This window comes from Salvia miltiorrhiza, chromosome 8 (genome assembly GCF_028751815.1).
Source record: "Salvia miltiorrhiza cultivar Shanhuang (shh) chromosome 8, IMPLAD_Smil_shh, whole genome shotgun sequence".
NCBI lineage: Eukaryota > Viridiplantae > Streptophyta > Magnoliopsida > Lamiales > Lamiaceae > Salvia > Salvia miltiorrhiza.
This window is the reverse complement of record NC_080394.1, coordinates 5,551,144-5,573,217: the sequence shown is the minus strand read 5'-3', so window position 1 is coordinate 5,573,217 and position 22,074 is coordinate 5,551,144. Positions and strand designations below refer to the sequence as shown.

Here is a 22,074-nt window from a genome sequence, read left to right as displayed (position 1 = left end):
ATAGTTAGAGTTGAATAATTGTAATAAATTTCACAATATATGATAATTAATATCAAAATAAAAAATGTATAAAAATTGTTCTTTTAATGGTTAATATAACATTGAAGATATATTTGTAATTAATGTCGCGATGGAAGATAAAATCATATAAAATTTTAGTGTATATTTAATGAATTAATATATTATTATAGTATTTTTGGGTTCTAATTCTTTTTTTGGGGGGGTGTGTTCTCTTTAGTTGTAAGTTTATCATGAGAAAATTTTATCACATTGTAGTGGTCCCACTTTTTTATTTCCTGTTCTCTTTGGTGAAAATTATAGTATGAAAATACTATGAAGAGAGAGAAAAGATATAGAAAGAGCGTGGAGAGAGAGAAGGAATATAGAGAAGGAGAAATATAGATAGATGAATTTTGATGGTATAAAATTGAAAGATAATAAAAATATACAATATGAGAAAATGTATCACACCTACAACTTGTAATAATATTATCATGAATTGGAGTGAAAAGGTGGGAAAAAGGGGCTGCTCGGGAAAATTTTATTTTCTACCCGAGAAAATTTTTCCAACAAAGAGAACTTATGAAAAGAGTGAAAAAGAGGGGAAAGTATATGTATTCCACTATTTTCCATCAAAAAGAACACACCCTTAGTAGAAAAGTAAAGTTATATATATATATATCAATCTATTCTTTTAAATATATAGCAGTATAAATAATGAAATCAAATAGAATTTTAATGTACATCTAATGAATTCGTTGAAAACAAATGTACATCTAATGCATCAATATATATATATTCTTCAAAATATATTTTATTGAATAGAGATATATTTATTTAAAAGTCTTATCAAATAGCTACATATATGTATATATATTAGAGTAGATTTTGAAAATAGCCCATTTGTTTTATTAAAATTAAAAATTTTCCACTGGTCATTGTTACCATTGTACCCTTTAAACATCACCCCTTTAAAAATTCACGCATTTCACAACCAGAATTCTTTGGTTGTGATTTCACAACCAATCGAATTCACAACCAGTCGAATTCACAATTGGAATTTATTTTGGTTGTGAATTCAAGTAGTTGTGAATTTGAGTTTTTAAAGTTTGAATTCACAACTAAAGTCAAAATGTATTTTGGTTGTGAATTCACATATCTGGTTGTGAATTCAAGAATATTAAGTTGTGAATTCATAGATTTGGTCGTGAATTCAAGAATATATCATAGATTTGGTTGTGAATTCAAGAACATTAAATTATAAATTCATAGATCTAATTGTGAATTCAAAAATATTATAATTTCATAGGGGTGTTGAAGTAATTAAAAAAAAATTGGCTTGAGGGGTGGAGAAGTAAAAAAAAAAAAATTGACTTGGGGGTGGGTGGTCGGGGGTTGGGGGGGAGCAAGATGTGGAGAAGTAAAAAAAATGGCTTGGGGGTGAATTTTTTTTTTTTGGCTTGGGAGTGGATTGTCGGGTGGGGGGTGGGGCAGAGGAGTAAAAAAAGAATTTTATTTTTGGCCTGGGGGTGAGTGGTCGGGAGGAGGGGGTGGAGCAGGGTAGGGGGCAGTATTTTTTTTATGACTTTTGGATGAATGACTAAATTTTTATATTTTAATGTTAAAGGTAATTTTGTACTTTTTCTCAAAAACTAGCCATTTTTTAATATTTTTATTTTATAAGTTAGATTTTAATTTTACAATATGAAAGTAGACATAGCTCTATATATTAAATAGATTTAGTGTAATATAAATATAATGAATTAATATATTCTCATAAATATAAATATAAATATATAATATTTCATTTATAAAATTACCCTTAATATAAAATATACAATAGAGATATAATAAACAATCTATATTTTATATCAATCTCACTTTTTATATTAATAGATTTAACCAAACCATAAAGCATTATCATATTTGTAAGCAAACAAGCCATAAATGTATATTACTCCCTATGTTTCATTATAAGTGACCCAAAATTTCTGAACACATGAATTAAAAAGAATGTATAAATTCAAGGGATAATTTTGTTATTTATGACATTATGTCACTTATAGCTGCACAATTCAAAATTAAATAGAGATAATTTTTAATGTGACAACTTGAATAGATTTTAACATAAAAATGATTGAAAAATGATGTATTTTCGAAAGTCGCTTAAACAAATCAAATTAATTTTCAAAGGTAGCTATTAAGTTGGATTGGGCATAATCTAAATTATAAATGTATTTCCTTTTTCCTTTTATAGTTATATTTATTTATTTTGGGGTGGGGGGTGGTGGAGTTGGCTTGGATATTTTGATGACACATTTTGGGCTAAGCATTATATTGTCGTTTCCGCAACGGCATCTTTTCCGGACAATAATCTAATCATCGTTTTTTTCTCATTTTCGCATTAACCAAAAACTAATCTACACAAATCCGACACCTCAAACCAAAATTTTCAATTCCAACACGTGGATCCTTCCAACAAGCCCACACAATACAAAACGAATCTTGTTTTCCGGCAACAGATCATCAGATCCTCCTCTGCTCCCAGGTAATTTTTGTTTTTATTTGCAATTACTGTTTTATCTCTTTCTCTAATTGCGCTTGTTTTATCACAAGTCACAACACATGCTGCTGCTGCACAATTTTTTGTTGTCCAAGCAGAATTGCCTGTTTCTTGAATACAAATCATTGGCGTCTCTACTTGTGTTCACTCAGAATAGTAACAGTTTTCATTTTTCTCTCAACATTTAAAATTATTGTATTGTTAATGACTGGATTTTCTTGTTTTTCCCTTCTTGACTTTTGATCGTTGGATGCATGGTTGCTCCAATCTTGTGTTTCTACCCATGTTCAGGTTTTGAGGTGTGAGGGATTGTGTGTTGATATCTGAGACTTAGTTGATTAGGTTTTGAAATTGGTAGTAGTTTTAGACAAAGTGTGAATGGGGATTCAGACAATGAATTCTCATGTGAGTGGTGGAGGGCAGCAATCTCATGTACAACATCCGCTGCAACGGTGCAACTCGTGGTTAGGCCTAACTCTTGACCAAGTTGAGAGGCACTTGTTAGGTAATTTGGCAAAGCCATTAGGAAGCATGAACCTCGACGAGTTGCTCAAGAAAGTGTGGACCACGGACTCTAGCCACTCGTCTGGAATGGAAAGTGTCGAAACATCCCCTGCAGCGTCGCTCCAGCGCCAAGCAAGTTGGTCGCTTGCTAGGGCTTTTACCGGGAAGACAGTGAATGAGGTGTGGAGGGATATCCAGCTAGGATATAAGATGAGTAATGTGGAGGGCTTGCGTAGCCAGACCCTTGGTGAGACAACTTTGGAGGATTTCTTGGTGAAAGCGGGGATGTATGTGTCCAATGCTCCCAGTGTTTCTATTGAACCTGTAATGTCATTGGATAGTGCACTCAAGTCCCATAAATTCTCATCTCAAATGGGCTTGTTGTCTCCTTCGCCTTCAATTGATGAGTTGTCAGACACGCCATTGCCTGGCCGGAAGAGGATGTCTGGGGATCTTGAGAAGACCATTGAGAGGAGGCTAAGACGAAAAATCAAGAACAGGGAGTCCGCTGCACGCTCACGTGCAAGGAAACAGGCAAGACTTGAATTTGTTTTGCTTGTTGTATTACGTTGCTTGCTGCTGGTGCATTTTGAATACATTGGCATTGGGATGTTAACTCGTATAGCATTCACAGGCCTACCACAATGAGTTGGTGACCAAGGTCTCACGACTTGAAGAAGAAAATTCAAAGCTTAAGAAGGAAAAGGCAAGTAATACCTATTTGTATCCTTCTTTGATAAATGCATTTCCATGGTGCATGCTGGTAATATATTGGACAATGAATGCAATGTTAATGAATCTGATTTTGGGGTAGAATTGAGTGATTCAATCTTAACTGGCTAACAACTCTGCCTCTTTTCCTGTTGAATTCTTGTTTTGGGTGATGAAGTTTTCCATTTGAGGTAATGGACTTCAACCAGCTACAAATCAAGTTTTGATTAAAAAGTTATAGAAAAGTACATGTATCAGAGGCCACAAAGATGTACTGCACTAGGTAAAAGTTATCAGACAGTTGGATTCATAATTTTATGTGATAAAACAATGATGAAGGATGTTGAGTTACTAAACATAAAATTTTACCTTAAATGTTATAGAATAGATAGAGTATGCACATGAAACCACCAGGATACATGATACATGCCTTGAGTATAAATACCAGTTGGTAAAGAAGGTGTGAATACCTTAGTCACGCTAATGGGCTGGATGTAGAAACTAGAAAGAACCCAAACTATATACTTTTTCTCGGAGATTCTCTACACGAGTTTTTAGTTGCATGAACTTGTAGATATATTCCAATTAATTTGATTATGAAGCTGCAAAGGTTCTTCACCTCAGCATCTACCCATTTTGTAGTCCTTTGTCAAAGTGCTGCATATTAACTTCTGTTAAAGTATGAATTCTGTGCTCTGCGTCATGAAAAATAGAAAGCTTGAGAATGTTATGCAAAATAGAAATCTCGAGTAAATAAAGAAAAATAAAGTTGGAATGGATAGCCTCAAGTGGATAGTCTTGTTATCTTAAGAATTATAATTAAAGAAATGGTAGTTAAGAATTCTATTGGAAGAATGGATATGATGGAAAACCATATAAAGCAGAAAAAATTAAAACAAGAAAACTTAGCAAGGTTAATCATACACTTCTCAGAATCTAGCTTTCAGTTAACTAAGTGTATTGTAAACCACACTCCGGTATCTTCTCTTTAATTGGCGTTAAGTGAGGAATCTAGCAGAAATATGTCTTTTGTTCCTCACATCTTGAAATCTGTAGGGAATATGGTTATGAATTGGCATCACTTATGATGATTCATTCAATATTTCAAACGAACCATTCATGTATGGTGGAAAGTGAATGTAATTACAAGAAATGAACATCTTAACACTAAAACATTAAAGAGAAGCAAAGGATCTTGGTGTGTGGGGGGGGGGGGGGGGGAAGAGATTCATTAGTGGGTTCATCAACTTATGTCACATTTGAAAATCGTCGAAGATTCACATTAAACTTACAGAAGGGTAGATATCAGGAACTTTGCATGTAGTGATGTCTAGTTGCAGCAACACATATAAGATGAAAGAAGAGTTGGTTACTTGAAGAGGAAAGGCTCAAGAAGAAAATATGTTGAGTTTGAACAGAAGTTGGTGATCGGTTGTAAGGAGGACTTGGGGGAATTTCAATATATAAGCCTCCTTCTATAGGTGAAGGAAGCATGGGTTGCATAACTAGGGGTGGGATGGTACAGTATGCCTTCCTAAATTCGTCATACCTTATACCTTACTTTTACCTTCGGTATGGAAAAATTTCATACCTTTATCTTACCTTTAGCTACGGTATACCTTAGTCTGGAGAATCTATACCTTTACCTTACCGAAAATCTTCGGTACGGTATCATACCTTATCAAAAAATCCGGTATACCTTAAGTTCGGTATTTTACGGTATTTTCCGGTACGGTATGACCATACCGAATTTTCGGTATATTTCCCCAGCTCTATGCGTAACTATCCAAATCAGCCTGGAATCAGGGACTGGTGACGGAATCTAAGATTTTGCAGAAGATAGGAGTCAAAAGAACCTTAATCTTAGCCAATATGTATCGAAAATTGATGTGTAAACTTACTAGGAAATGTCAGATAGGATGATCTATGGCTTCTATCCATACAGTTCAAAGTTGCACTTTTAACTACTTCAACATTTCACACTTGTAAGTACGATGGATTTCAGGCATCTAAATAGACTTCGAAGGTGAATCTATTTTTGAATTTTTCATAAGCTACTGAATAACCTGTGATATGATTGAACTGTACATTTTTTTTTGTGACTTGGGGGAGTTGGGGAGGGGGAGCAGTGGGGTTTGAACCCGGGACCTCACTGTTTACACACAGGAGGTCGCACCGCTTGGTGTCCCCTTGGGGACGAACTGTAGATTTTTCGTGACTGTAAAAATGGTATAATGATATATTTTCTTCAACGTGTGGATTGTGAGCTTTTATTTTGTCATTTTGACATAAACTTGCAAATTTGTGGCCCAGTGCTCTCTAAAGAATTCAGATTTCTCTTTTAAGTTTTAACTCGTTGTGCTAGCTTATTCTACCTTCAAATATATCTTGGTGCGAAAACACAATAATGGAGTTTGTTCGATAGTTATACTTTTCATGGGACATTGATCCACAACAAATTAACAACTTCCAAGTGGAAAGCAGCATAGTCTCTTTCTTAATTCTTACATGAATTATCTTATTGTTCTGTATTGTGTGGCATAGTCATGCAAAGTTAGCTGGCTGATTGGCTAATATCTATAAAACTTGAGGTCTCTTGTAACTAGTCCTATTAGTTTGTTCTTCCTTAACTTCTCAGGTGGAAAGCACCTCGAGGAGTTCTTCCCTTCATATTGTTCTCTGCCAGCAGCTTCTCTTAAATCATGCAAAATAAGCTAAAAGCTTTCTTGTTCTTCAACTCAACTTGTGCTGCGAATGCTGCAATAAGTTAACAGCTTCAAACTGGAAAGAACTGAGTTTCGTCCGTGCATAACTTATCAGCTATGTTCTTTCGAGTTAAGCCATCATAAGTCATGCTTTAACATCATATTAACAGCTATTTGGATCTCCCTTTTTCTTTATTAATCTTATTTTCGAACTATATTCTGTTGAGTGATAAAAACTGGTTCGAGATTTCCTTGCACTTTAGTTGTGTAAATTTCTCATGCTGTTTTATGTCTATTTGTTATGAAATTTGAAGCCGGTGTGGTCAGAATCATGAAACATATCATTCATGTTGCTCTTGCCTGATGACAAAAATGTGCCTATTCTTAAATTTAGACACTGTATCTACTTCATGATAATCATATAATGAGTACAATTGTTCCATATTTGTGTTTGTGTGCCGTTAATCTTTCTTAGTTTCAAGAAATTACACAACTTAATTTTGTCTACGCGTGTTGCAGGAATTCGAACAGATAGCCTCGTGCGAAGCAGCCTGCACAGTAAGGTACCAGCTGCGAAGAACTTCTTCGTTCTAATACTACGTCGACATAGTTTTTGTAGCTCTGCTGAATGGAGCCTATACATGTGTTACTGCAGTATGTAAAAATGTGTAGGAGGTGAGGACCGAGATGCTTATTAGAAAGAAATTACCGTAAAAACAGAGCCCAAATGTATATTTGATATGAAGTTTTGTTATTAAATTATTTAGCTGTGGTTAAGAGTCAAAAGTCCAGTTTGATGCTTGGTCCCTAAATATATTTAACCCTCATCACAAACTACCATTCTTTTCACAACAGTCGTGGTCATAAAAATATTTAATATCAGTAGAGTTTCAAGTTATAGACTACGACTGCAGCAGAATCAAAAGGAACAACAGCAAATTTCATCAAACACCACCAAATCAAATCCGCAAATGGAGTGTTTTAAAGCATCAATTCCTCTTCCCTTCAGAGAACACATCCCTCTTAGTAACAATGAAGGTAGTATAAACCAAAACAAGCAAAAAAGTGCTAGTGAATAACAAAATTATCGCCGGACAAGGCTTGGAAGCAGGTTGGCCTCAAATCTTGTTGAAGGCAACAATGTCGCAACTTTGGATGTATTCGTTGCAAGGCTCCACAGTGAGCTGCTCCTCTATCATAGTGTCAACAGAGACTAGATCATCAATAATGGTAAGCATGATCTGGAGCTTCTTAATCCCATAACCAACTGGGACCAATTTGGCTGCATATGGAAAAGTCATACACCGTGAGAATTCAGAAATGCAATAATAAATAGAAGTATATGAAAAGAAGAGAAGACAAGATTGCCACAGAAGATATCATACATGCTCCCCAGAAGAGTCCTGGCATCTCAATGCTTCGAACACATTCTTCAAGCTTCTTCATGTCTGTCTCGTCATCCCAGGGCTTAATATCCATGAGAACAGATGACTTCCCACCTGCAAGGCAAACACAACCAGGACACCTTAGAATCACAATGAACACAGAATAAAGAAACACAAGGATAGTTGTACAAACATATATAGATGCAGATCAATCAATCTGGAAATTCTAATCTTGAGATAGCTTTTAGCCATGCCCTGTGAAGGCTGAAGCAAATTTTAAAATGACAGTGGCAGGCAGATAATGCAGATAAATGACTTAAAAGAGCCAACGCCGTATAAAAGTAGCTTTTTGCTCAACAGACCTAAAGATTAAGATGTTACAGTGTAACGGTTCATTGTTAAAGACTCACTTTCTTTCTTCTTAGCAGGTGCCTTGGCTGCTTCCCTCGCTTCTGCAGCCTTCTTTTCCTCCTCTGTCTCATCGCCAAAGAGATCAAGATCATCATCATCATCGGCAGCTTCCTCCTGGATGAAATGAATTTAACTACGGTTATTATCCATCCAGTCAATAACAGATACTACAAAATTATCAAGCATGAGAATGCACCATCCAATCAACTCCAAGCCACTGATATATAGAGCCAGGACTATCCATAAAACCTAAGAAGACCCCAAAAGGGTAAACCACGTTGTCTTGACAATACCAATTCCAAAAGTTTCCTACTGTCACCTACAATGTCTTGGCAATCTGAATTGAAAATATTGATACAAAAATCTAAACATACATACTACAGCTCCTCTGTGGCTGCAAGTAACAACCCAAAAACTTCTTGCTGCATGAATTGCAAGAAAGAGAACTGAAAGACACCATACGGAAAGGAGGGGATTGTGCACATTCAGGTCAAGCAATTGATACTCATCAAAATGTCACATTTGCACAATTAATTAAAATAAATGCCATTGAAACGAGTAGCAAATTTTTTATGCAGATCGTACATGATTTAAATTTAAAACAGCACTACCTTAGCTTCAACAGCTGCTACGGCAGCTTGGCCTCCGATCTTTACTCCAACAGCTTTGCCAGGGAAGCTACACCATAACAAACAGCAAGTCAGCATTACGTACACAATGAATCACAAACATTATTATAACCATACACACGAAAGTAAGAGATAGTATAAAGCAAATTGTCGACATAACAGAAATAGATCAATCAGCAACTAAGCAGCACGAACGGAAATAGAAAATTCGAGCTAACAAATATGTCAAGTAACAAAACACACCTGGATGCTAGCTTCGCGGAAACAGCTTCGTACCACTTGCAGGCATTAGGGTAAAGATCGGCACTCGGCTTTCCCGAAATGGCGGCGTAAACTTTAACATCGTCTTTCGTCAACTGACTCCTGAAATCCCAATAGAAAATTCACACTAGGATTAATTAGAACCGCGCAATTGCGGGATTAATTGTGGCAGAATTGAACAGTGCCAAATCGTAGAATTGAAAGGAGAATGTGAAGAAGCGTGTTACCCAGAGATGTATGACTTGCCGGAGAGGAAGGCGTCGAGGGCCTTGAGGCCGGATTCTGTGTGCAGATCCGAGAAGGTAACCGCCATATTCGATTTGGGAGAGAGGGAAGAGAAAGATGCAGAGGGAGAAGCTCTGTAGATGCGAGTAGAGAGTGAAGAGAGGGAGTGAGAGTAGAGGGGCGAGATTTTATATGCGCTACTGAAAAAACCCTAGACCGATAAATTGAATGAGGGGTATATTCTTTTATTTGTTCCTTTTTATTGCAATTAATTCTACTTCTAGTAATTAGTAAGTTTTAAACGATACAAAAAAATGAAAATGATGATGAATTCATTGATCAAATATTTGAATTCGAGCTCAGATTCGATTGCTATGTGTAATTCTATTAATATTTTAGAGTGATATTGTACAGTCACATTATTATTAGTAACAATATAGTCAAAATCTGACCATTAATTAGGCGATATGCCTAATATACCCTTTTTAGCTCGGTCGCGGGGGACTTTGAGCGCTTGCGGGGTGCTAGTGGGTGAATAGCGCGGCCGCTTGAAGTTTATGGGTGAGTTGTGCGCTCGCGAGAAAAAGCCAGCGCCCGCTACACGTATGACACTTTCGTTGTCATTTATGGCACTGCTTATGACACTAATAGTGCCATAAGTGCCAAAATGACCATTTTAAACACTTCCCCGTAGGGTTTAGATGTTCCATTTAGAGTTTACATTATCCATTTAGGGTTTAGATGATCCATTTTGAATTTTTTGTTTGTTTCATGTGCTTCATCTTCTTCACATCGTGATTTATTCATTCTATTGCTGTTGTTTCTGTATTTATGCTGCACGTATGGCACTATTAGTGTCATAAGTGCCAACGGAAATTCAAAATAAAATCAAGTAAAATCTTGGCACTTATAGCACTAATAGTGTCATAAGTGTCTAACCCGACCCGACATGCGACATGCGTGCCTAATCCTATCCGATCCGCCTCATTATGGGTAAAAACGTCCAAAATCGTTAAAAATGACCAAATTGTATATTTTTCCAATGGGTGGCCATAAATGGTGTTTTATGCTTCATTTTATCTACTTCCAAATTTTACTCATTATTATTATTAGCCATAAATTAGTTAACATAAAAAAAATAGGAGTATTTTTTTCAAAATGAAAAAATTTTGAAAAAGGATTTTATTATGTTATTGTATTTTTTGTTTTGTAGTTATTTCTTTCATTCTTTTGTAATTATTTAAAAGATAGGCTATAATATGAATAATACAGTAAAATAATTAAATTTCTTTTTATTTAAAAATAAATTAAATGAATCATCCTTGTTACCATGTATAAAGATCCTATAATTACTGTTATTGTATTAGTATTAAATTATCTAGACAACTATCTGTATAGTATAATATTACATTAGTTGAGTTTGATGTGTCAATATACTATCTCATAGTATATGATTAAAGTTTAACTGTTTTTATATTCACCACAATGATTTATGTAATTCCAACTCTTGATATGTATAAATCAAGCAAGCTATTTTAAATTATAGAAATGATCGATATTTTTAGGATATTTATATTTCTAATTAATCTTAATAAATAATACATATATTATAGAGTAAAATTTTGAAATAGCTAAAATGAAGCATAAAACACAATTTATGGCTATTCATTGAAAAAACATAAAATTTGGTCAATTTTTATTGATTTCGGACGTTTTTACCCTTAAGTGCCAAGATTTTACTTGATTTTATTTTGAATTTCTGTTAGCACTTTTGGCACTATTAGTGCATAAGTGCCAACGGAAAATCCAAAATAAAACCAAGTGAAATGGTCTTTTTGGCACTTATGGCACTAATAGTGCCATAAGTGTCAACGGAAATCCAAAATAAAATCAAGTAAAATATGGGCACTTGGCACTAATAGTGTCCTTAAGTGCCTAGGAAAATCCAAAATAAAACCAAGTAAAATCTTGACACTTATGACATTAATAGTGACATAAGTGCCAACGAAAATCCAAAATAAAACCAAGTAAAATGGTCCTCCTGGCACTTATGGCACTAATACGTGCAACACAAATATAGAAACAACAACAATAGAATTAAGAAATCATGATGTGAAGAAGGATGAAGCACATGAAACAAACAAAAAAAATCCTAAATAGGATCATTTAAACCATAAATGAAATATCTAAACCCTACGAGGAAGTAGTTTAAAATGATCTTTTTGGCACTTATGGCACTAATAGTGTTATAAGTGTCATACTTGCAGTACAAATACAGAAACAACAGCAATAGAATGAAGAAATTGTGATGTGAAGAAGATAAAATACATGAAACAAACAAAAAAGTAAAAAGCAAACAAAATCTCATACCAAAACTTCATCGACGCGGAAAAGAGATAGAGAGAGAGAGAGAAAGCACAATTAAAAAAAAAAAATCAATCATCACTGACACAGAGCCCCAGCAATCGCTCCTGCTTCCTCGAGCTCCGCGGGGCCGCCAGCAGTCGCAGTCGCTCGATGCGGGAGCCCTCTGTCCATTGTCGCCTACCTCTCACTTGATTCAACACCAACAAATGTAAAACAGTAATTGGAATTGCAAGCACACGATCTTTGGCTCTGTGATTCGATTTGATTTGATTTATTATTAGTCAGCAGCAATCAGCAAAAGAAATGGAGATGAGCCAGCCGAGCAAGGTGGCCATCTGCGTGCGATCAATCCACTGCGATTTTGACACCAAAAGCTAAAACTCAAGGATTCAGACGTAATATAAAAACGATCAGGAAAACAAGTGCGATGGGTAAAAAGGGCAAATTAGGCATACCGCCTAATTAATAACCAGATTTTGATGTCTTAATATTAGAAGCCAAAAATTAATTTTTGTTCCTCATTATGACCATTTGAGTAGATTGTTTCTATATTAACCCTCAATTATAAACACTATATAAAATTTGAAATACATAGTACAATCTATGAAAGGAAAAAATAAACATTTAATACAAATGGAAAGGCCAATGGCCTTTTCATATGATAAAAAAAGTAATTGTTGGGCCATATTAATTGTGGCAATATCCTAATTCCTAAGACCGAGTATAACAGTGATCATGAGATATTCATAATTCAAAAAAAAAATATTCTTAAATCAATTATTTCGATCGAGCGTGATCTGATTTCAATCAAAATGAGACCTTGTGATCTCTTTCAATTTTAGATAAAAATTAAAAAATAAAAAATAAAAAAAATTGGACACATATCAACCATAATTTAATTCCAATCAAAACGAGACCTTGTCATCTCTTTGAATTTTAGATAAAAGATTGGACACGTATCAAGTATACTTGATTAATTGTGTATATTTAATTTAGATATTAAAATAAAATTTTATACTTTTATACTCTTTATTAAAAATTATACACACACATATATATATATATATATCAAAATTCATTATTTCAATTTGTGTGCAAAAGAAAATCATGGTAAGCGTGGTGTGATGAAATAAACGCGAGATGCTACAGTGTCTCGAAACAAAGTCACCTGAGTTGACCAGGTACGTGCGTAGAGCGCATCAGGCGCAATTTAGGATACCACCAAAATTCACCGTAATTTCTACAACCGCAAAATTCCAATCCTCCACCATTTCGCTTCCTCTTCCTCTTTCCACTTTTACTCTCTCTCTCATCTCCTCTGGTAACTCCTGCTGCAACCCCCAAATTCATTTTTTTAGTTGATTAATCGCTTTCACTTTTACGACTTTGTTTGCTTCGTACTTGGATTTTATTTTATTTTTCTTTCGTTGTTGGTGGAATTGTTAGGCGTGTTGTATGTCGGTTCGTGATTCAGATGGTTCTTGTTATTTGAAGAGGAATTAGTTGTGTGAGGCTTTTCCTGGAAGAAAGGAAAGAAAAATGATGTATGCAGTTATTGTGGGGAACTTAGGGTTACTGATGCTGGATTGCTGTAATTTACTCGGGAACTTACTCAAATTTATTGCGTTATAATTAATGATCATAGTTTTTCGTTGCCTAGGTTTTTGTTTTGCGTTGCCGAATTCGCAGTCTAATTTTTGTTAGTCTCTGAAATCAGCATAGAGTTTTATGCATACTGGTAACTTGCTTATACATATTCTGGGTCTCTATCTTTTGTGGGCAGATCTAACCGTGAAATGTACACGATGAACTAGCCGAACTGAACCCTAGATAATTAATTGAATATGGTCCGGGCTGCATTGGGAGATCTCATATTAGTTATTTGTATCAAATTGTTGATTTGCTAGAACTGCTTCAAAACTTGGCTAGTTGATTTATTTTCACCCTAGCTTGTGAACTCTAGTCGTCTCTGTGTTATGGTTAAATCATAGACGTGTGGATGCAGGAAATCGTGCGGAGGGTTAGAGATTGTGGCGCAGACTTCTTGTTTAAGATTATAAAAGCCGAGAAAGCATGTCAAGTGGTGGAAACACTCATTGGTGCTACCAGTGCAGTCAGCCTGTACGACCTCAAGGCCGTAACTTGGTCTGCCCCTACTGTGATGGAGGCTTTATACAGGAGCTGCCCGAAGTTATGGGTGCTCACTCCTGGTGATGGTTCTGGACTAGGTTTTATGGCTCCTTCGCAAGATCCGAGATTTGGTATTATGGATGCCTTTGCTGCCCTAATGAGGCATAGGATGATAGGAAGGGACCCAAACTTTGATGTCAGGGGACGACCTGCCATGCTCAGTGAAAGAAGTGCGGGTATTGGTACGAGGCCTCCTGGCCAATTATTGATATTCCATGGCCAATCTCCCGTTGCTGTCGATCCATTTGATTTCTTTTTCAGTGATGGACATGGAATGGGGCAAAGACGAGCTGATTTTGGTGATATCTTTATGGGGCATGGGTTGCAGGAATTGATAGAGCAGCTGAGCATGAATGATAGGCGAGGTCCGCCTCCAGCACCTCGTTCTGCAATTGATGCTATGCCTACCATCAAGATTTCCCAAAGGCATCTAAATACAGATGCTCACTGCCCAGTATGTCAAGATAAGTTTGAATTGGGCACAAGAGCTAGACAGATGCCATGTGATCATATTTACCACTCAGACTGTATTGTGCCTTGGCTAGTCGAACATAATTCATGCCCCGTTTGTCGTGTTGAGCTGCCTTCGCTAGGTTCTGGAAATGCTCGCTCTAACTGGAGTCAGAGAGCAATGAACACAAGCAGTAGTGGTGGAGGTGGCGGAGGCAGCAGCACCAGCACCAGCAGAAGGGACAGTAATTCTCAGAGTCAGGGGAGGTGGAATCCATTTTCATTCCTATGGCCTTCAAACTCATCGAGTCAAAACACTCAACGCCAATCAGGAAACGAAGGAAACAGTGCAGCAGCTCCGAATGAGGAGCATAGCAGGACACGGTGGCCTTTTGACTATTGATTTTGCATCTGAAGCTGCGTATTCTTCTTCTTCTTCAATACTCCCTCTTTTATTTGTTTCTCAATCATGTTTGTTGTTGTGTGCCTCAAAAAGTCTGGGTTACGGTTTCTGGTTGTTAAATCTTCTTGGTAAATCTTTTGGAGTTTAAACGATTTCCCCGCTTGTATGCTAAACTTACACCACTTGTGAAAAGATCAACCCCATATTGTCCTTAAAAACTTGTGTCTCCATTTTTCCACGTATCTCTCTCGGAGTTTTGTGCTCAATGTGACAAGTACTCGTTCGATTTTAGTTGTGAGCTTCCCCTTGATTTGCAGAATTTTGCTGAATAGGGGACTTGGAATGAGAACTTGATGACATCTGAGACGTTCTTGTGCTGCCACTTGCTTCTTGGTCCTTGTTTGATTTGCTACTCTTTTTCATATGTTTAGGGGCTATGGTTTAGGGTTTAGGGTTGTGATTGATTCTTCTTGATTTCAATGCTATGTTGCTCTTGAAATATGTTTTGTTTGAAAATATATCCTCCTTTTTGGGAAACTTATTTCATATCAAGTGATACAAACCAATCTTGTAATGCTGACTGAGCAATGACAGATTGACAGAAAATAATGACAAATTCGGCAAAATTGATGAAATTTAACTTCAAGAATCTCCACTTTATTATGTTAACCGATTTAAAAATTATAATACTCCATGTTTGGAGTTGTGTAACAAAAGTCGGAAAAATAAAAGTTACAAGAATTTACAAAAAAAAAGAAGTCGCCATGAATACAGGTCTTCATTACTTATTAGCAAAAAAAAAAAAAACAAAGTAGATGTATCGTATATATTTATATATTTTATTGAGATTCCTATATTTGTTTGATGGCTTCTCGTAAATTTGTTTTATTAATCCACAGCTTCTATGAAGAGTGAAACAAGGTGTTTGCTATTTTAAAGCAAAATAATTAGTGGTGCTGCCACACCAAATATAGCGTTAATACCATGAAGTGAAAGAGAATTGCATCGACAACTAAGGAATTGATCCTATAAGATGATATTTGAATTTCAAAAGATTTTTGGCATAATAAAAGACAACGAAGCAAAGAAACTGTAATGCTTTTTCCCATTAAGATTTTGTCAATTGACATGAAGAACAAAGGCAAAAGCATCAAAGAACCAACACCAACATCAAAAGCAAGCGCATGATCCCTTTTCTTTATTCATAGAATCCCTCGCCATTCACTTACAGTGTAGGAGAGGAAACAACCTGTCTGGGTAAACTGAACAGGTCTTTCTCTTCAAACGGCGAAGTCCATTCCCGCGAGGCAGCAGCAATCGGGTCGTTCCCGTCCATTGCTGCACCATTCCCATTCGACAGCCCGGGCCTCATAGCGGACTTCACACCCGCACCATAAGCAAACGAATCATATGAACGAGTATTGGTTTGAATGTAGTTTGCCCCAGTCCACAGACCGTTAGGTCTTGGCAATACTGACCCACGATCCAAACTCCAGTCTATATTGGTGTAATCAAATTGCAACATTGAGCTGCCGGTGCTCCAGTCCACCTGCGATGAAATCCCAGATGTGCCGCTGGCACCAACGCAGGAGAAGAGACCGAGGGAGGAAGGTGCAGCAAGTGCTGGTGATCCGCCTCGCCCCCAGAAACCATTGTTGGCTCTTTTAGTTCCTGATGAATCCATTGAGCCACTACTGGACATAAATTGCTGCTGTGACGACTGGTATGGAGGTTGGCTGTACAACTGATTTGAGCTAACAGCGTTAGACACAGCAACGGATGGCACAAATCCATGTGGCTTCATTGTTTCACCAGAACTAGTATACCAACTCATAGCCATCGGTCCGGGAGGAGACGAGCTAATACTTGTGCTGGGAGCCTGCTTTGCGTTAATAGATTGAGGTCGCTGCATGACAATGACTGGTTCTTTGACTGATCCAAGCTGCAAATTCTTCAATTCATTTCCAACTCCAACATAGCGAACATCCGTCTTGGTTAGAGTTGGTGATTGTGATGCTAAAGAAAACGACGCAGATGGATCTGACCCTGCACTTACCCACCTTTTCTCTGCTGGCACAGCAATCTGCTGTGGTTTTGCCCAGTCAGTTTTAGGTGGTATTTTCTTCAACACCTGCATGCTTTTGGTCGCAGCAGGATCCACTAAAGACCCTAGCATTGTTGGAACTTTGGTATAGTTGAAATCTTTGTCATCCCTTCTCTGCTGTACAGTGGTAGCTGAAGTAGACTTTGGCTGTATTCTTAAAGAATTTTGACTAATCGCAATTGCTAGCTTGGTATTTGCAACAGTAGGAGTATCGCCATTTTCATCAGGCTTAGACGGGACAGCAGGAGGATCTTCCTTTTGTGTCTTTAATGATTCTTCAGCCCTGTCAAGATCGCCCTCACAGGATACTACAGCTCTTTCCACCTCTTGTTTGGAAGCCTTATATCTAATTTCCAAATCTGTAATGCGAGCAAGCTCATCCGATATGTCAATTTTCAAATTACCCCCACCATCGAGATTGTGTTCCAATTTCTTGTCTTCTTCACCACCTTCAAAAAGCCATGATACTGATTCCTCTACCCTACCTTCATTCAGAATAAGAGCCATCGTCGCCCGCTCTTGGGAGAAACCCATAGCTACAAGCTGTTGTGCCAGTGCTTCCAGCTTCCTCGACATGAGATAGCCACTGCACCGTTCGTGCAACTCTTGAGCTCGCCTCTCCTTTTGACGCTGATGTTTCCTCTCATTCTTCTGCCGTATTTTCTCTCTTTTGTCATTGTCAGCTCCAGGTATTATATCCTGGCGCGTAAGCGGTTGAGATGGCTTTTCTTTATGGTCTTCAGAGTCACCAGACCAACTACCATTATTGGAAATAGAATCATACTCAACGCCAGTTCCTGATGAACTTCCATTATGATCATCGGTGTCATCTATATTCCGGAAACGACCATTAACATGAAGCGGACTGGCAGAAGGCACTGGTGCTGATTCAAATGTATGAAATGTTCCCAGAACAGGATTGTATCCACTTGCTGGGGCCCCACTACTGGTATTAACATGACCCAAAGGCTTTAGAGAATTCTTTGGAGCTTCCTTGCCAATCTTTTTATCTTTGGACTTAGATTTGGATGCTGGAGACATATCTGCAACTTCAAGCTCTATTTTCTGCAAAACTAAAGGATAAGAAGATTAGGCAATGAACAGTCACAGGCTCGGCCAAACATGCATATAAACACAGGCATTGATTGTCTTCTGGGTAAGTCTTGGTTAGAATATGAGAAAATAATTTGTTTCCCAATTGTGAAATAATAAATCCAACCCAAGGTGCAATTGAGTATAAAATCAAAGTCTAGCAACCTTCCCAATAAAATCTTAGATCTTGGTCAATAAATTTTATGTGCATGCCAAAACATTGATAAGATAAAATTAAACAAGGCAAAATATAATTAGTTGGCATGACTTGCATCATGAAACAAAAAGTACAAAGAGGGAGGAACATGTAATACCAGGACTCTGTACCAGCACTTTTGCAAAATATATGTACAAACATAGTTTTGAATTTGATTCAGTTAACTCCAAAAATTTGCCACAATGAAAGAAAATAGTGCATGACAAAGGAGATCAGTCAGAGAAGAAACATTATATCATATAGAACAAACATGCAAAAGAGATCAGTTAGAGCAGGGAACATTATATCATATTCAACAAACATATTATATCATATTCAACAAACATATAGCACAAAACAATATATGCAAGAACTAACTGAGTATAGCATTTCCCTATCATTAGACCATAAATAAAAAGCTTTCGCCGAGATGCCCTTTCAATCAGGGGAAAAGCCAATACATGTGCTCCCATTTAGAAACACAAATAGTTCCATTTGATATTAAGCTTATCCTGCAAGTATTCATACTTCTCAATACTGGTTAGAAGAAGCACACATCTCTTGCTCTCTTATTCAGTTTAACCGTCCTTTTATTAAATATTTGCAATGTATACAGTATTCTAATTTCAGACCCTTGATGTGACTTCTTTAAGTGATTGGCATATTGTAATTCAAAAATTCATGAAAGCTATTGTGTCAACATTATATTCAACTTATGTAGTCATCTCCGCAGTTATCATTTCCCAACCTTAATGACTACCTTCACATCATCTTTCAGAGTAACTACTGAGCACCAAATAATTATGCTTATATTTCCGACCCACCATAACACATATCTGAAGAAGGAGCTGCTGGGCATACAACAAATCCTTTTGCACATTCACATATCTATCTTGTTTCATCTCAGTTAGGTCAAATCACTACACAACACATACGACATATCAATACTAAAAGACATTAACCATACAACAAACATAGCGTCCACACCTACGTCCACATGTCTGTTTTGTTTTTAACTTTATTAAATTGTTATATGCATCTCACTTCAATACTACTGAACCTAAAATTGTCAGTTGAACTAGAGAAAATAACTAAAATGTCCTCCCAGCTCCAGCAAAAGCAAAAACAAATGTAAAGATAATAAATCATCTTAACATGCAAAAGATTAATCAAATAATAGCTAATGACTTCAAAAGAAACAGTGAAACACACACGCACACACATCCAAATCAGACCAGGTTTCCTCCAAGGAAAAACCACTAACAATCAAAATCAATTTCCCCCAAAAAAATTAGGGGAACGGCTCATCCACACTCAACAATCCTATAAAACAAGATATAACTCCTTAAATACGGTGAGAAAAATAAATTTAAATCACAAATTTACAAAACAAAAATCCATACAACCATTCAGCCATCTGCATTCAAAACGACAAATGTAAGGGGGGGGGGGGGAAGGTAACATCAGTCCGTAGATCAATCTAACAGAAGATTATGAGAACAAGCCCCCACCAAACAAGGAGAGGGAAAAAAAACGCGGCGAACCAAATTCATCTAATCCAAGGCCAATGCAAATACATTCCAAAATCTAAACAAACAAAATCACGCCGCAACCCTAGCCTCCCTCCGACAGATCATCGAGAAAGCGACGCAACGCAGCAAAACCTCACCTTAACGGATCGATGCGATCGATGACAATATCGAGCGCCGCGGCGTCAAATTGTTGTCGTACGAGGATGGAGGATTGGATTTAGTGTCAGAACAGACAGAGAATTCGCGAAATGTTATATAGAGAGAGAAAAAATGGATTGCGAAATGTCTTTATATATGTAGAGAGAAAGAGGGGAGAGGGGGTAATGCGAGGCTGAAAAATAAAACCGAATCGACAGCAATTAGGGTTTTTCCCCCCCCTTTTTTTAGAGAAACCCTTTTTCAATAAAGTGAAAGGGAATTAGTAATTTTTTTTGTAAAATTAATAAAATAATAATGAGTGATACATTCTTCCATTTTTGGAATGAACGAGTGATACATTGTAAAATACTCCATCTAAATTGAGATAAAGGGTAATATGTAAAATATAGATAAAATAATATTTATTCCGTCCATAAAGATTGTATATATATATATTTTTTTTGTTTGTTCGATAGAGATTATATATTTTTCTTTTTTAAAAATCATGTTTTACTATATTTTGAATTTTATTCACATTCAATATTTATGAAATGAGCTGATTTTCGTAAAATCCTCGACTTTTCACTAAATTCAATTTTTTACCATGACTTTTGTAATTGAGATCAAAATTCATGATCGGCAATTTAATTTGATTTTTCTCACGACGACTTAATATCCCCAAATTAGTGCTGATGTGGAAACTGTAATTACATTGTGGCTTCATCGTCCGACGAATACAAACAATGTCATTTATTTTTAACATAATATTGTGTCGTTTCAACATTAAATTTCAAATAAATTGAAATTGAATACGGATATGAACAGAGTTTGTCGTAATTTTATCTGGTCAAAAGACAGGTCAATTTGTTTAAGAGCTTATTTTGTCAAACACTTAAAAAAACTTATAACCCCAAAACAACTTATAAGTTGCTCTAAAGAGCTTATAAGCTCAGCTAGACTACTAGCAGGGTTACAAGCTACATATCCCCCCGCCTTTCATGCATTATTTCTTGCGCAATTATGAGGCGGATTATTTATTTGATAGTCTTTGGCATTTTTGTAGCAATTTTATTGAAGCTTAGTCTCTAATTGTTTATAATAATATTCTTTCTTTTTTTTTTGAGCAAAAATTGTTTATGATATTCTTCTATGCAATATATATCTGATTTTACACCTGCACACCTAAATTGAACAGCTTAAAACATAGCACGGTAACATCCATCTTATGATTACAAGACTTGTTGGATCCTTTTATGATTATTTTAGTTTACTCTCACATTTGAGTCATTTTTTTATATAAAAAGATACAGCTAATGCACTTTCTGTCCCACTAAAAGTGACATGTATTTTATTTTGGACTATAAGTGACATGTTTTCATAAATGAAAAAATTTAACCTTCTAAAAAATATAGATCCCACCATTCTTCTTTAATTTACACATTCTTTTTAATTTTGGTGCTGATTACAAGAAGACATGTCAAACTTCCATCCCAAAAGTTTTGCTTCCGTGCCATATTAAACTCCATCCAAAGATCAGAATTTCTTTTATAAATATTTTAAAGATCCCACTATATTTGAAATTGACACTGTCCCTATTTTTTTGTATCAAGCACCACAAAATCCATTTGACTTTGGCTGTACTTTTCTAGAGTATTCCACGTGATTTAACATGTCATCTTTTTAGATAACCATTTTACATTTTTAATATGTCATCCTTTTAGATAACCATTTTACATTGTACTCACCTGAGAAAGGTTAAACGGAGAATGCTAAATATTTAGAGAATAGAGAAATCGGAAACAAAAACGAACAGATCTACAAATTTAACGAACAGATCAATGTACCGCATGAACAACAATTTGCCCAGGGTTCGAATCCTGTTGGTGACGAGATTTTCTTTTTTTTTTACTAAATACGTCTGTTCAAATTGCTGTTCATGCGGTACATTGATCTGTTCGTTAAATTTGTAGATCTGTTCGTTTTTGTTTCACGATTTCTCTATTCTCTAAATATTTAGCATTCTCTGTTTAACTTGACTCGTACTCACCTTATCCATAAAAAATAATCTTAAAAAAGGGATAATACCAATCTTAATAAAAATGATTAAATGTACTCTGAATGCGAATGAAGAAGAAATCTCATTTAAAAGATAACAATATTAATAATAATAATTAATTATATTGTGAGCAAAGAAAATAACTCACCATG

The 22,074-nt window shown here is 36.1% G+C and overlaps 4 protein-coding genes across 9 annotated transcripts; 2 read left to right on the top strand and 2 right to left on the bottom strand.

Annotated features, from left to right (window-relative positions):
• Positions 1-2,290: 2,290 nt before the first annotated feature.
• On the top strand, positions 2,291-7,269 carry LOC131000334 (ABSCISIC ACID-INSENSITIVE 5-like protein 6). Of its 5 annotated transcripts, XR_009093713.1 has the most exons (5): positions 2,305-2,548; positions 2,855-3,601; positions 3,702-3,773; positions 6,417-6,612; positions 7,003-7,269. XR_009093713.1 is itself a non-coding variant. In XM_057926197.1 (4 exons), exons 2-4 carry the CDS (start codon positions 2,942-2,944, stop codon positions 7,075-7,077), a joined length of 807 nt encoding a protein of 268 aa, XP_057782180.1. In that variant the 5' UTR covers positions 2,291-2,548; positions 2,855-2,941; the 3' UTR covers positions 7,078-7,269. The 5 variants fall into 5 exon arrangements, 4 of the variants coding, with proteins under 4 accessions (XP_057782180.1, XP_057782181.1, XP_057782179.1 ...); XM_057926197.1 differs by lacking the exon at positions 6,417-6,612 and having other exon boundaries at positions 2,291-2,548; XM_057926198.1 differs by having other exon boundaries at positions 6,417-7,269.
• Positions 7,270-7,422: 153 nt separating this feature from the next.
• Positions 7,423-9,622, bottom strand: LOC131000336 (elongation factor 1-beta 2). Its single transcript, XM_057926199.1, has 6 exons — positions 9,397-9,622; positions 9,152-9,271; positions 8,891-8,957; positions 8,279-8,393; positions 7,869-7,982; positions 7,423-7,765 (listed from the first exon to the last, which is right to left on the bottom strand). Exons 1-6 carry the CDS (start codon positions 9,480-9,482, stop codon positions 7,602-7,604), a joined length of 666 nt encoding a protein of 221 aa, XP_057782182.1. The 5' UTR covers positions 9,483-9,622; the 3' UTR covers positions 7,423-7,601.
• Positions 9,623-13,097: 3,475 nt separating this feature from the next.
• On the top strand, positions 13,098-15,022 carry LOC131000333 (probable E3 ubiquitin-protein ligase RHC1A). The gene is given in 3 exon segments (XM_057926194.1): positions 13,098-13,352; positions 13,767-13,966; positions 13,968-15,022. Coding segments are annotated over 2 exon segments (969 nt in total). The 5' UTR covers positions 13,098-13,352; positions 13,767-13,834; the 3' UTR covers positions 14,805-15,022.
• Positions 15,023-15,882: 860 nt separating this feature from the next.
• On the bottom strand, positions 15,883-20,100 carry LOC131000332 (uncharacterized). 2 transcript variants are annotated; one of them, XM_057926193.1, is made up of 2 exons: positions 19,866-20,100; positions 15,883-17,973 (listed from the first exon to the last, which is right to left on the bottom strand). In XM_057926193.1, the coding sequence occupies exon 2, from the start codon at positions 17,947-17,949 to the stop codon at positions 16,030-16,032; it is 1,920 nt and encodes a 639-aa protein (XP_057782176.1). In that variant the 5' UTR covers positions 17,950-17,973; positions 19,866-20,100; the 3' UTR covers positions 15,883-16,029. The 2 variants fall into 2 exon arrangements, with proteins under 2 accessions (XP_057782176.1, XP_057782174.1); XM_057926191.1 differs by having other exon boundaries at positions 15,883-17,981; positions 19,866-20,098.
• Between the last annotated feature and the right edge of the window lie 1,974 nt (positions 20,101-22,074).